At 53.1% G+C, this 14425-nt stretch overlaps 1 protein-coding gene across 1 annotated transcript in view; it reads right to left on the bottom strand.

Annotated features, from left to right (window-relative positions):
- The window catches only part of LOC115481393 (trafficking kinesin-binding protein 1-like), a 159084-nt gene that overhangs the window by 11790 nt on the left and 132869 nt on the right, over positions 1–14425 (bottom strand). Inside the window, exons 17-18 of the mRNA XM_030220480.1 lie at positions 11440–11658; positions 10757–10859 (exon numbers count right to left, since the gene is read on the bottom strand). Coding sequence (XP_030076340.1) covers positions 10757–10859; positions 11440–11658 — 322 coding nt within the window. The remainder of the gene's footprint in view (positions 1–10756; positions 10860–11439; positions 11659–14425) is intronic.

The raw sequence follows: 14425 nt of genomic DNA on the forward strand, positions 1-14425 counted from the left end.
GCCTGCAGACCCTTACGAGGACCTGCAAACAGGACAAACAGATGATCCGATTTCCGGAAATCATTGGTCACTTCCAAGAATCTGATGATGACTCGTCTCACATCCAGATATTCAAGAGCGGAGTACTCCTCTGGGTAGTCCTCCCTACGAAAGGAAGGGAGACAGAGCTGCTGATTCACATGGAAGCGAGAACCAATCTTGGGCAGGAAGGAAGGCACTGTGCGAATAGTCACTCCTGCCTCAGTGAACTGCAGAAAAGGCTCTCGACATGAGAGCGCCTGGAGCTCGGAAACTCTTCTGTCTGAAGTGATAGCCACCAAAAAGACTGCTTTCAATGTCAGGTCTTTCAGAGATGCCCTCGACAAGGGTTCCAAAGGCGGCTTCTGCAATGCTCTTAGCACCAGGTTGAGATTCCACGCAGGCACCACTGAGTGCAGAGGAGGGCGCAGGTGATTAACTCCCTTGAGAAAGCGCACCACATCTGGCTGCGAAGCCAGGGAAGCACCCTTCAGGCGGCCCCTGAAGCAAGCCAGAGCCGCTACCTGGACTTTAAGGGAACTGAGCGACAGGCCTTTCTCCAGACCTTCTTGCAGGAACGCCAACACTGAAGAAATTGGAGCAGTGAAGGGAGAAAGTGAGCCTGCTTCACACCATGCTGCAAAGATACGCCAAACCCTGGCGTAAGCAGTAGAAGTAGAGCGCTTCCTCGCTCTCAGCATAGTGGCGATGACCTTGTCTGAGAAGCCCTTCTTCCTCAGACGCTGCCGCTCAATAGCCAGGCCGTAAGACCAAAGGGAGAGGGATCCTCCATCACCACGGGACCCTGATGTAACAGGCCCTGCTCCACTGACAGCCGCAGAGGATCGTCGACTGACAGCCTGAACAAGTCCGCATACCAGGGACGTCTGGGCCAATCCGGACCCACCAGGATTACCCTGCCGGGATGCTTTGCCACCCGGTCTAGCACCCTGCCCAACATGGGCCAGGGCGGGAACACATAGAGGAGCTCTTGTGTCGGCCACTGTTGGAGAAGAGCATCTACTCCCAGGGATCGAGGGTCCCATCCTCTGCTGAAAAAGCACGGCACTTGGCCATTGGCCGATGACGCCATCAGATCTAGGCTCGGCTGGCCCCAGCGCTTCGTGATGTCCAAGAACGCCTGAGCAGATAGTTGCCACTCTCCGGGCTCCAAGGTATGGCGACTGAGAAAGTCCGCCTTGACATTCATGACTCCGGCAATGTGGGCCGCTGAAAGCTGCTCCAGGTTCGCTTCCGCCCACTGGCAAAGACTCATAGCCTCCTTGGCTAGAGGGGCGCTCTGGTACCTCCCTGGCGGTTGATATAGGCCACAGCCATGGCATTGTCCGACAGGACCCGTACAGGCTTCAACACCAGTACCGGGATGAACTCCAATAACACCAACCGAATGGCTCTGAGTTCCAGGAGGTTGATAGACCACTTGCCTCTGCAGGAGACTAGAGCCCCTGCGCTGTCCTTCCCAAGCAGTGGGCTCCCCAGCCCATCAAAGAGGCGTCTGTCGTGACGACAATCCACTCCGGGGTCACCAGAGGCAATCCTGCAGACAACTTGTCTGTCTGCGTCCACCAGCTCAGCGCCTTGCGCACTGCTGGGTCCACGGGAAGGCGCACAGCATAATCCTCCGACATCGGAGTCCAGCGCAGCAGCAGAGATAGCTGTAGTGGTCTCATATGAGCCCTGGCCCAGGGCACTACTTCCATCGTGGCCGTCATAGAGCCCAACAGCTGCACGTAGTCCCAAGCCCGAATAGGAGAGGCTACTAGGAACTAGTCCACCTGAGCCTGAAGCTTGACAATCCGATTGTCTGGCAGGAACACTCTGCCCACTTGGGTGTCGAATCGAACTCCCAGATACACCAGGGACTGAGTCGGGCGCAGCTGGCTCTTCTTCCAGTTGATGATCCATCCCAGGGAGCTCAAAAGAGCAACTACCCGGTCCATAGCTTTGCCGCACTCTGCATAAGAGGGGGCTCGGATCAACCAGTCGTCCAGATAAGGATGGACTTGTACTCCTTCCTTTAGCAGGAAGGCCGCTATGACCCCCATTACTTTGGAAAAGGTCCGCGGAGCAGTAGCCAACCCGAAAGGGAGGGCTCTGAACTGGAAGTGTCGTCTCAGGACTGTAAAACGCAGAAAGCGTTGGAGAGGAGGCCAGATGGGAATATGCAGGTACGCTTCCTTGATGTCCAAGGAAGCCAAGAACTCTCCTGCCTTCACTGCCGCTATAACAGAGCGGAGAGTCTCCATGCAAAAGTGCCTCACTTTCCAGGCCCGATTGACCCCTTTGAGGTCGAGGATAGGCCGGACAGAACCTCCTTTCTTTGGAACCACAAAGGAAATGGAGTAACGTCCCTTGCCAATCTGATTTTTTGGCACCGGAACGACCGCACCCAGGCGGATCAGGTTGTCCAAGGTCTGCTGCACTACCACAGCTTGACCGGAGACTTGCAGGGAGAGAGTACAAACCCGTCTCTTAAGGGTTGGCAGAACTCTAGCTTGTAGCCGTCTCTGATGACTTCCAGCACCCACGCGTCTGAAGTTATAGTGGTCCACTCGCCCAGAAACGAGGACAGCCGTCCTCCAATCTGCACTGGGGCGTGGACCAAGGCCCCGTCATTGGGTACGAGACCCTGGGGGAGGACCGGAGGGAGCACCTCCGGGACGGCGGTCTCTGCGAAAGGAATGCTGCTTGGGGGAGAAATTCCTCTTGAAGGAAGAGGGGGCAGAGGAACCCGACTTGCCCGGGCGGTATGGAGGTATCGGGACGAGTACTAACCCGAGCCCTGACCTCTGGTAATTTCTTGCCCTTAGACGTGCCGAGATCGGTCACGATTTTGTCCAGCTCGACCCCAAAGAGCAGCTTGCCTTTAAAAGGCAATCTAGCCAGGCGGGATTTAGAGGCGTGGTCAGCAGACCAATGTTTCAGCCAAAGCCACCGCCGCGCAGAGACTGTCTGAGCCATGCCTTTAGCTGAGGCTCTCCAGACATCATACAGCAAGTCTGCCAAATAGGCTAAGCCCGATTCCAGGGCCGGCCAATCAGCCCTCAAGGAATGATCCGAGGGGGAAGCCCGCTGCACCATAGTCCGGCACGCCCTGGCCACATAGGAGCCGCAAACTGAGGCCTGCAAACTTAAAGCAGCTGCCTCCAAGGACGACCTTAAGGCCGCCCCCAATCTTCTGTCTTGGGCGTCCTTTAGGGCCGTGCCACCTTCCACCGGCAACGCCGTTTTCTTAGTCACCGCAGTGATTAAAGAATCCACGGTAGGCCACAGATAGGCCTCACGTTCACTCACAGCCAAAGGATAGAGGCGGGACATAGCCCTAGCCACTTTAAGGCTCGTTTCCGGGACATCCCATTGAGCCGCAATTAAGGTGTGCATGGCATCATGCACGTGGAAGGTTCTAGGCGGGCGCTTCGTCCCCAGCATAATGGCAGAGCCAACAGGGGCTGAGGGAGAGACGTCCTCCGGAGAGGAAATCTTCAAAGTGTCCATGGCCTGTAACAACAGGTTGGGCAAATCCTCTGGGCTAAAAAGCCGCGCTGCAGAGGGGTCATCCGCTCCATCCGAGCGGGGATCTATCTCCTCCAAGGAATCCGCAAAGGATCGTTGGGAGACCTCAGACACGCTGCCCTCATCTACATCGGAGGAGACAAAAGTCCTCCAAGGCCTGGAAATCAACCCGAGGGCGTTTACCTCTGGGAACCTCAACCTCTTTATCAGAAGAGGGAGCAGGGGCAGCGTTTTGCATGAGGAAAGCCTGATGCAGCAGCAAAACAAACTCGGGGGAGAAACCCCCCAGACTGTGCACTTCCGCAGCCTGGGCAACAGCCCTAGACGCACTCTCAACCGGCGCTCGCAATAGCGGGGGAGAGACATGCTGCGCATCCAAAATGGCGTCCGGCGCGAAACTCCGTGAAGGAGCTGCGCGGGAAGAACGGCGCTTAACTTTAGCCGCTTTTGTGCCGTCGCCCAAATTAAGGGCGTTCATGGCATTAATGTCTCCAACCTCAAGGGCGGCCCCGAAGAAGCCGTCCGAGCCGCGTGGCCAGCCAAGATGGCGGAGGCGAGGAGCGGGGGATGGGCGTTTATGGCGGGAAAAAACCGCCACGCCGGAGGAACGACCGGGACATTCATCGGTCACTAAACTATCACCCATCAAGGGCGAATCCGGTTGTAAAACCCCCGCATCCCCTCTAGAAGCGCTCCAGCGATCCGGGGAGCGACCCTTTGCGCCCTCGCCCTCCGACGCCATTGCCACGAGGAGAAGAATCGGGGAACCCCCTGCCCGCTATAAAAAGGTAAATTACCTGCTTGCCGCTCCGAGCTGTAACGAACTGGTGTCCCAGTGAGTAGCTGCAATGAACGTTTAAAGAAACGTCGAATTAAACGCCTTTAAAGACGTTTAAAAATATATTTTTTTTTTTTTTTTTTTTTAAACGGAGCCAGCGGGAGGGGGGAGAAAAGGAGGGACCTGGCACCACCAGGTTTGCACTTGCTCAAAAGAGCCCTCAACCCCAGGCCTCAACAAAACCTAAGGATTAGGCTTGGAGGCCTAGCCAGAGCTGCTGCTGTGTGTGACCACCACCTGCTGAGATAGAGAACATACTGAGGAGTTTCCGGCAGCACATGACCACATATAGGGAGGCAAAAGTTTGCTCTCTATCTCCACCTGCTGGTAGATGGACACAACCCACCAGTCTATGGATTGATCAGCTTGATGATATGGAAGAGCCCCTTCGTTCTGCGTGATGAGGGTCGGAAAATACTCCAATCTCCACGGTTCTTCGGAGGATAACTCCAGAAGAAGAGGGAACCAGATCTGACGCGGCCAAAAAGGAGCAATCAGAATCATGGTGCCTCGGTCTTGTTTGAGTTTCAACAAAGTCTTCCCCACCAGAGGAATGGGAGGATAAGCATACAACAGGCCTTCCCCCCAATCCAGGAGGAAGGCATCCGATGCCAGTCTGCCGTTGGCCTGAAGCCTGGAACAGAACTGAGGGACTTTGTGGTTCACTCGAGATGCGAAGAGATCCACCAAGGGGGTGCCCCACGCTTGGAAGATCTGGCGCACTACTCGGGAGTTGAGCGACCACTCGTGAGGTTGCATAATCCTGCTCAACCTGTCGGCCAGACTGTTGTTTACGCCTGCCAGATATGTGGCTTGGAGCACCATGCCTTGACGGCGAGCCCAGAGCCACATGCTGACGGCTTCCTGACACAGGGGGCGAGATCCGGCGCCCCCCTGCTTGTTGACATAGTACATGGCAACCTGGTTGTCTGTCTGAATTTGGATAATTTGGTGGGACAGCCGATCTCTGAAAGCCTTCAGAGCGTTCCAGATCGCTCGCAACTCCAGGAGATTGATCTGTAGACCGCGTTCCTGGAGGGACCAGCTTCCTTGGGTGTGAAGCCCATCGACATGAGCTCCCCACCCCAGGAGAGACGCATCCGTTGTCAGCACTTTTTGTGGCTGAGGAATTTGGAAAGGACGTCCCAGAGTCAAATTGGACCAGATTGTCCACCAATACAGGGATTCGAGAAAACTCGTGGACAGGTGGATCACGTCTTCTAGACCCCCAGCAGCCTGAAACCACTGGGAGGCTAGGGTCCATTGAGCAGATCTCATGTGAAGACGGGCCATGGGAGTCACATGGACTGTGGAGGCCATGTGGCCCAGCAATCGCAACATCTGCCGAGCTGTGATCTGCTGGGACGCTCGCACCCGCGAGACGAGGGACAACAAGTTGTTGGCCCTCGCCTCTGGGAGATAGGCGCGAGCCGTCCGAGAATCCAGCAGAGCTCCTATGAATTCGAGCTTCTGCACTGGGAGAAGATGGGACTTTGGATAATTTATCACAAACCCCAGTAGCTCCAGGAGGCGAATAGTCATCTGCATGGACTGCAGGGCTCCTGCCTCGGATGTGTTCTTCACCAGCCAATCGTCGAGATATGGGAACACATGCACCCCCAGCCTGCGAAGTGCCGCTGCTACCACAGCTAGGCACTTTGTGAACACCCTGGGCGCAGAGGCGAGCCCAAAGGGTAGCACACAGTACTGGAAGTGGCGTGTGCCCAACTGAAATCGCAGATACTGCCTGTGAGCTGGCAGTATCGGGATGTGTGTGTAGGCATCCTTCAAGTCCAGAGAGCATAGCCAATCGTTTTGCTGAATCATGGGGAGAAGGGTGCCCAGGGAAAGCATCCTGAACTTTTCTTTTACGAGATATTTGTTCAGGGCCCTTAGGTCTAGGATGGGACGCATCCCCCCTGTTTTCTTTTCCACAAGGAAGTACCTGGAATAGAATCCCAGCCCTTCTTGCCCGGATGGCACGGGCTCGACCGCATTGGCGCTGAGAAGGGCGGAGAGTTCCTCTGCAAGTACCTGCTTGTGCTGGAAGCTGTAAGACTGAGCTCCCGGTGGACAATTTGGAGGTTTGAAGGCCAAATTGAGGGTGTATCCTTGCCGGACTATTTGCAGAACCCACTGATCGGAGGTTATGAGAGGCCACCTTTGGTGAAAAGCTTTCAACCTCCCTCCGACTGGCAGGTCGCCCGACACTGACACTTGGATGTCGGCTATGCTCTGCTGGAGCCAGTCAAAAGCTCGCCCCTTGCTTTTGCTGGGGAGCCGCGGGGCCTTGCTGAGGCGCACGCTGCTGACGAGAGCGAGCGCGCTGGGACTTAGCCTGGGCCGCAGGCTGTCGGGAAGGAGGATTGTACCTACGCTTACCAGAAGTATAGGGAACAGTCTTCCTTCCCCCGAAAAATCGTCTACCTGTAGAGGTAGAAGCTGAAGGCTGCCGGCGGGAGAACTTGTCGAATGCGGTGTCCCGCTGGTGGAGAGACTCTACCACCTGCTCGACTTTTTCTCCAAAAATATTGTCCGCACGGCAAGGCGAGTCCGCAATCCGCTGCTGGATTCTATTCTCCAGGTCGGCGGCACGCAGCCATGAGAGCCTGCGCATCACCACACCTTGAGCAGCGGCCCTGGACGCAACATCAAAAGTGTCATAAACTCCTCTGGCCAGGAATTTTCTGCACGCCTTCAGCTGCCTGACCACCTCCTGAAAAGGCTTGGCTTGCTCAGGGGGAAGAGCATCAACCAAGCCCGCCAACTGCCGCACATTGTTCCGCATGTGTATGCTCGTGTAGAGCTGGTAAGACTGAATTTTGGCCACGAGCATAGAGGAATGGTAGGCCTTCCTCCCAAAGGAGTCTAAGGTTCTAGAGTCTTTGCCCGGGGGCGCCGAAGCATGCTCCCTAGAACTCTTAGCCTTCTTTAGGGCCAGATCCACAACTCCAGAGTCATGAGGCAACTGAGTGCGCATCAGCTCTGGGTCCCCATGGATCCGGTACTGGGACTCGATCTTCTTGGGGATGTGGGGATTAGTTAAAGGCTTGGTCCAGTTCGCCAGCAATGTCTTTTTGAGGACATGGTGCAGGGGAACAGTGGACGCTTCCTTAGGTGGAGAAGGATAGTCCAGGAGCTCAAACATTTCAGCCCTGGGCTCGTCCTCCACAACCACCGGGAAGGGGATGGCCGTAGACATCTCCCGGACAAAGGAAGCAAAAGACAGACTCTCGGGAGGAGAAAGCTGTCTTTCAGGAGAGGGAGTGGGATCAGAAGGTAGACCCTCAGACTCCTCGTCAGAGAAATATCTGGGGTCTTCTTCTTCCTCCCACGAGGCCTCACCCTCGGTGTCAGACACAAGTTCACGGACCTGCGTCTGCAACCGTGCCCGGCTCGACTCCGTGGAGCCACGTCCACGATGGGGGCGTCGAGAGGTAGACTCCCTCGCCCGCATCGGCGAAGCTCCCTCCGCCGACGTAGTCGGGGAGCCCTCCTGGGAGGTGGCCGCAGTCGGCACCGCACGCGGGTACCGACGTCGGGGACCTCACCCCGGGCGATGGGCCAGCCGGCGCCACGCTCGACGGTACCGGAGGCGCAAGCACCGCCGGTACCGGAGGGGTAGGGCGCAACAGCTCTCCCAGAATCTCTGGGAGAACGGCCCGGAGGCTCTCGTTCAGAGCGGCTGCAGAGAAAGGCATGGAGGTCGATGCAGGCGTCGACGTCAGAACCTGTTCCGGGCGTGGAGGCTGTTCCGGGCTGTCCAGAGTGGAGCGCATCGACACCTCCTGAACAGAGGGTGAGCGGTCCTCTCGGTGCCGATGCCTGCTGGGTGCCGACTCCCTCGGCGACCCAGAGCTCTCGGTGCCGACGCGGGGAGGGGACCGGTGTCGATGCTTCTTCGACTTCTTCCGAAGCATGTCACCGGAGCTCCCCGGCACCGACGAGGAGGACGTAGAATCCAGCCGTCGCTTCCTCGGGGCCGAGGCCGAAGGAGGTCGGTCTCGGGGGGGCTGTACCGCAGGAGCTCTCAGGGTAGGAGGAGACCCACCCGAGGGCTCACCGCCACCAGCAGGGGAATGGACAGCCCTCACCTGCACTCCACTCGATGCACCACCGTCCGACGACATCAGGAGACGAGGTCCCGGTACCACCGACGTCGATGCAGCTATCCGATGTGTCGGCGCCGATGCAGAGGGCCGATGCCTCGATGCACTCGATGCACTGGCAGCCAAGGAAGAAGGTCTGGACGCTGATGACGTCGATGCACACGATGACCCCGGTGCCGATGCCGACGAAGAGCCCGAGAACAAAACGTTCCACTGGGCCAATCTCGCTACTTGAGTCCGCCTTTGTAAGAGGGAACACAGACTACAGTTCTGGGGACGGTGCTCGGCCCCCAGACACTGAAGACACGAAGAGTGCCTATCAGTGAGCGAGATTACCCGGGCGCACTGGGTGCACTTCTTGAAGCCGCTGGAAGGCTTCGATGTCATGGGCGGAAAAATCACGCCGGCGAAGTCAAAATCCGAAATGACGAATTTGGAGCACCAAAACTTTAAAGGAGAAAAATCTCGACCGAGGCCGAAAAGAGGCCTACCCCGACAACGAAAGAAAACTTACCGGGGCAAACACTGGAAATACGGGAAGGGGCAAACGAAACCCAAGGGGGTTTCCGGAGCACTTTCCGAACGAAAAGAAACTTTTCCGAAGAAAAAACACGTCGATTAGATAACGGACGCGCGAGGTCGACTCTCCGGGGCTCAACACGGCAAAAAACACAGCCGTACCGAGTGCGGACGAAAGAAGACTGGCCGGCTCGAGCCGGTTTCGGGCGGGAAGACGGCCGCGCATGCGCGGTGCGCGCGAGAGCTAGCAAAGGACTTTGCTAGGAAGATTCCGATTGGAGGGGCTGCCGAGGACGTCACCCATCAGTGAGAACAAGCAGCCTGCTTGTCCTCGGAGAAAAATTGTTATCACCAGTTGCTTTGTTATGCTATTGGTCATATTCCTTTCCATCATTGTTTCTATTACCTGAGCTTCATTTCTTATACATGATGATGACTCAAAAACATTTCGTTATAAAATTCTCTGCTCGCTTCAGTATCAGCCCCAAAACTACAGGCAGTGACCAAACGGGAGTCAGTGTCATGCCAGAATGGTTAGACTTAGTGGTACGGGAGTGAGACATTATTTGCAGGCAAATGGAGCAGATTAGGATGATAAAGGAGGTGAAGTGACCAGGTTAGTAATTGGTAAATCTTCAGTCTCTCTATGCTACAATGCACAGCTGGTGGGGCAAGGCTGTGGGAGTATTGCTACAGAACAGCCTGGAATGTCCCCAGACCCTAACGGGAAGCCAAAGGCTTGTCCTTCCCTCTCCCCAACCCGGCCCATCACTGGTCCAACTGTTCCTAATCCAGGCCGCATGCTAGCCACAGGCACAGCCACGCCCCTCTGTATTAGACTGCTGCAGTAACCCCCTATACAGTCAACTAAGATGATAGTCTGAGTCACGGGGGGGGGGGGGGGGGGGGTGGTAAGGGGGCTAGGGCAACAGAGATTTAAAAATAAAAACTGCACAGTGCTGAGGAAAAGAGAAGAGAGTGAGGGGCAGGTGGCAAAAACATATATGGAAACCCCTTCACTCCACTCCAAAGCACCGGATACCTGAAAATTAAACAATCAGAGCAGGAAGAGGAAGAAGGAATGGGGGAGCATGGTATCTCTTCCTCCAAAATTGATCCTCCGTAATTATCTGTCATTTGGGTTCAGAAAAATACATTATTTTTAGAATGTTGCAGTCATTTGCTTGTGATTCTAACCCTGGCTGTTTAAGCAGAACAAACTTATCGCTGTCATACTTGGAGAAAGGGGCTGCTGATACTAAATGCAGAGAATGTTTCACAGCTCCAGTCCAGCTTTTACCATGAGCCTACATGGCTCACAGGCATAGCTGGAGTGCAAAGTGAAACCTAGGCTCAGAGCACCAGGAGGAGAGGAATTCAGATAGAGCTGACTTTGGGTAACCAGGGGTTTGCTCTTTTCATCCCTGGATAAATCAGGACCTAGGATCCTTGGGAACTCAGCTGAGCAGCGCGGGCAGCGTATGTGAGGTTACTGCAGCCTGAACCAGCAGGAACAAACAGGGACTCTTACACTGGCACCAGACCCATTTCACAGTCTCACAGGCCGCAGCTGGCACCTCTTCCCGAGTGATCGCTGCCTACAGTCAAGAAGCAAGTGGAGGAGGTAAAAATACACCAAGAGACATAGTAAAAGCATTAAAAGCAGGATTGGGTGAAAGGAAGGAGGCCAGGCTTCAGCGGCCCCTTGGGAGTTGGCATGGCTAGGGTTGGGTCTTACCTGGGTGTAACCTTGGTGATTTCATTGGCCGAGTGCAGGATGTGACAGGTAGTGATGGTGTACGTAGACGGAGTCTGGGGGAGATTGTTAATGGAGCAAGACACTGAAAGGGACAGGAAAGAGAAAGGTTAAACATACAAGGGGGGGTATGGGTTAGCTGCAGCAAAACACGGATAAGCCAGGTAGGGAAGGGGCAGATAGACAGTGAACATGGAGCAGCCTATATTAAAAAATTAAAATAACCGTCTTCAGTAAACAGCCCCCTCACCCAGCCTCCACTTAGAAAAAAACATTATTGCCACAGCATAGTCTGGAGGGAAGCTTCCAGAGCTTTCCACCCTGTGATTCTGCCCCACATATCTCCCTGGTGTGAGATTCAACTGTATGCTTGTGCCAAGGGGTCCTTTTGTGCTTATCAGAGCCCCTCTTGTGTTGGCACCCTAAGTGGTAAGGCAGGCACAGAAGGGCGTAACTCAGAGCAGAAAGAAGATTCAAGAAAAAAAAAAAACTACCAGTCAGTGGAAGTCCTGTCAGTACGACTGACCCATATATTTCTGACCTAGATGAGCAACACCATCTTAGGAGATTGTCAGCAAAGGATAAAATGAAACTGGGAGGAGCCCATTTCTTGGACTGGATCTACCTTGGGTCGTCTTTCCTCCTACTCCCTCCTGCCAACTCACCATTGGTGTTCTCCATGGCTTTCCCAGCGATAGAGGTGGCCCCAGCCTGGAAGAAGCTTATGTCCACATCATCTTCCTCCAGATCGTTCAGGTTGTAGACCTTGCTGTTGTCCACATCCAGCTGCCGGAAGTCTTTGGTAAGGACGCCGGGCCGGAAATCCAGGATGCCACCCAGGTTGGGTTTGGCCAGCTGCTGCCAGTGATGGAGGGTCACTGAGCCTGCAAGGAATCCATGGCAAAGAATCTGCTTTAGAACACCACATATAGCTGGTATCATCCATTACAACCGTAGTCCCAAGCTCACTAACTACTACCTCAATACATGCATGGATTTGAAACTAGGACTGAAAGAGCCAGAATGCACTGCAGGACAAGACCACAGCCTCAGCCTAAGCAAGGCATAGGATCAACAGGGTTCCTTACTGGTCAGAGAACAATTGTCTAAAGTTACCAAATTATTGCTATTTTTAAATAGCCCAGAACAAAATGAAATGAGCATTAAAATTATAAGAGTGAAAGATAATCTGAGTTCAACTCCCACTTCAGGCACAGGCAGCTCCTTGTGACTCTGGGCAAGTCACTTAACCCTCCATTGCCCCATGTAAGCCGCATTGAGCCTGCCATGAGTGGGAAAGCGCGGGGTACAAATGTAACAAAAAAAAAAAATTATGGGCAGTGTGTACTCTGGATGGCACAAAACAAATAAGGAAATCATGGCAAGGTCATCGCTGTGTGGCTGAATATCCACCAGAGGGCGCACTGAACAAAGTTAAAAACTACCCATAGCACTCAGGGTGGCTGCAGTGGACCCAAGATGCTCCCAGTTCAGCATCAGTTACCCAAAAGTCTTAACCTGATAGAAAAGCAGAACAAGAGGCCCTAGAAACAGGAAGGAGTGTGTGTGTGTGTGTGTGTGTGTGGGGGGGGGGGGGGGGGGGGGAACAACAGTTCCCTGGCAATCCTCATTGTTTCTGGACACCCATCACTTTCTTGCCCAAAAGGGGGCTGGAGTTCTGCTACTTTGAAATGTGCAGAATGTACTTTGCTCTTTGCATTGTGGACAAGTGTCAAACACAGACGCATTGTTTTGCATTCTCTAACCTTGAGTTTGTATTTTAAGATTAAGTGTTTTAAATTTATACTATATTTTAATTTACATACTATCGGGTCGATATTCAAAGCGATTTAACCGGCCAGAAACGTCTCCTGGCTGGTTAAATTGCTTGTTTAGGGATAACCACTAATTTTCAGTGGCACCTAATCAGTTGGTGCCGCTGGAAATAACCGGTTAGCACCAAACTCAAAACTGGCTATTTTGGGTGCGTTCTGGGGGAGGAGGCAGCACTTGGCTGGTTAAGTGCCGACATTCAGCACTTAACCGACCAAGGCAACCGCATAAATAGGACCTGAATATCGTACTTACGGGCCCTTTTCCTAAGTTGCGTAAAGGCCTACACACGCACAACGCACGTCAAACCGGCACTACCGCCTGGCTAGTGTGTGAGCCGGGTGGCAATTCCGAATTTGGTGAGCGCTGAATCCCGCGGTAGAAAACGCATTGCTTTCACAATCTGAACCCTGGTTCCTAAAATCATCTTCAGCGAAGCCCGGGGATATATGACAGACCTCATAGACCTACCAACCAGAAACACATCCGGATCAACACGAACCTATCTAAATCTCCACTACCCAAGCTGCAAAGGACTTAAATATAAATCAACGTAGGCATCCAGTTTTTCCTACATAAGCACACAGATGTGGAACACACTACCAAAAGCTGTGAAAACAACGTATGACTACCTAAACTTCTGGAAATTACTAAAAACCAAGCTGTTTAAAAAGGCATACCCTACTGATCCAACTTAAATGCCTGAACTTTGCAACACAACCAAACCAAAGTACGTAATGGACATAACACAACTCTTCCACTCTACGATTCCCTAATGTGTCCGTTCCACATGAACCTTATTCTACCACAACATCACTTTGCATTTGTTCATACCGGAGTCGGCGAACGCCTCTCGTGTACTATGTAAGCCACATTGAGCCACAAATAGGTGGGAAAATGTGGGATACAAATGTAACAAATAAATAAATTACCTGGTGGTAAACAGCAGTTGGTACGTGCTGCATGCTTACCACACGGGTAGTGCGTGAGACCTTACCGCTAGGTCAATGGGTGGCGGTAAGGTCTCAGGCCGATTTTTAGCGCACGTCCATTTTCCGGCCTCTTAAAAAAAAGGCCCTTTTTCCTAGACGTGTTAAAAGATGGCCCAGAGAACACCCAAAAGATGTGCTCATACTACCGCAGGCCACTTTTTACCACGGCTTAGTAAAAGGGCCCCTTAATCAGCTATGCTTTAGCTGGCTCCACAAACCTGGATATTCCGTGCCGAGGCCTGGACGTGGCCTGGTACTGAACTTCCGAGCATAACACTGAGTGCCGCCGGCTGAATATCAACCTCTAGGAATGTTATAATCTCCCCTTTTGTACTACTGTTTTTTAATGTTATATTTATTTAATGTTATATTATATTGTAAACTGTTCTGATTTACTTCTGTAACAAGTGACTGTCTAGTAAATGAATAAACGATAAACGATACTACTACTATTAATCATTTCTATAGCGATACTAGATGTATGCAGTGCTGTACACTGAACATGTAAGAGACAGTCCCTGCTCGACGGAGCTTACAATCTAATCAGGACAGACAAACAGGACAAATAAGGGATAAGAGAATTACTTAAGGTGGGAATGATAAAACAGATATGGGTACTGAACAAGTGAATAGGAGTTAGGAGTTAAAAGCAACCTCAAAAAGGTGGGCTTTTAGCCTAGATTTGAAGACAGGCCAGAGATGGAGCTTGATGTACTGGCTCAGGAAGTCTATTCCAGGCATATGTTGCAGCAAGATAAAAGGAATGGAGTCTGTAGTTGGCAGTGGAGGAGAAAGGTACAGATAAGAGAGATTTACCTAATCAATG

This window comes from Microcaecilia unicolor, chromosome 12 (genome assembly GCF_901765095.1).
Source record: "Microcaecilia unicolor chromosome 12, aMicUni1.1, whole genome shotgun sequence".
Classification (NCBI taxonomy): Eukaryota; Metazoa; Chordata; class Amphibia; order Gymnophiona; family Siphonopidae; genus Microcaecilia; species Microcaecilia unicolor.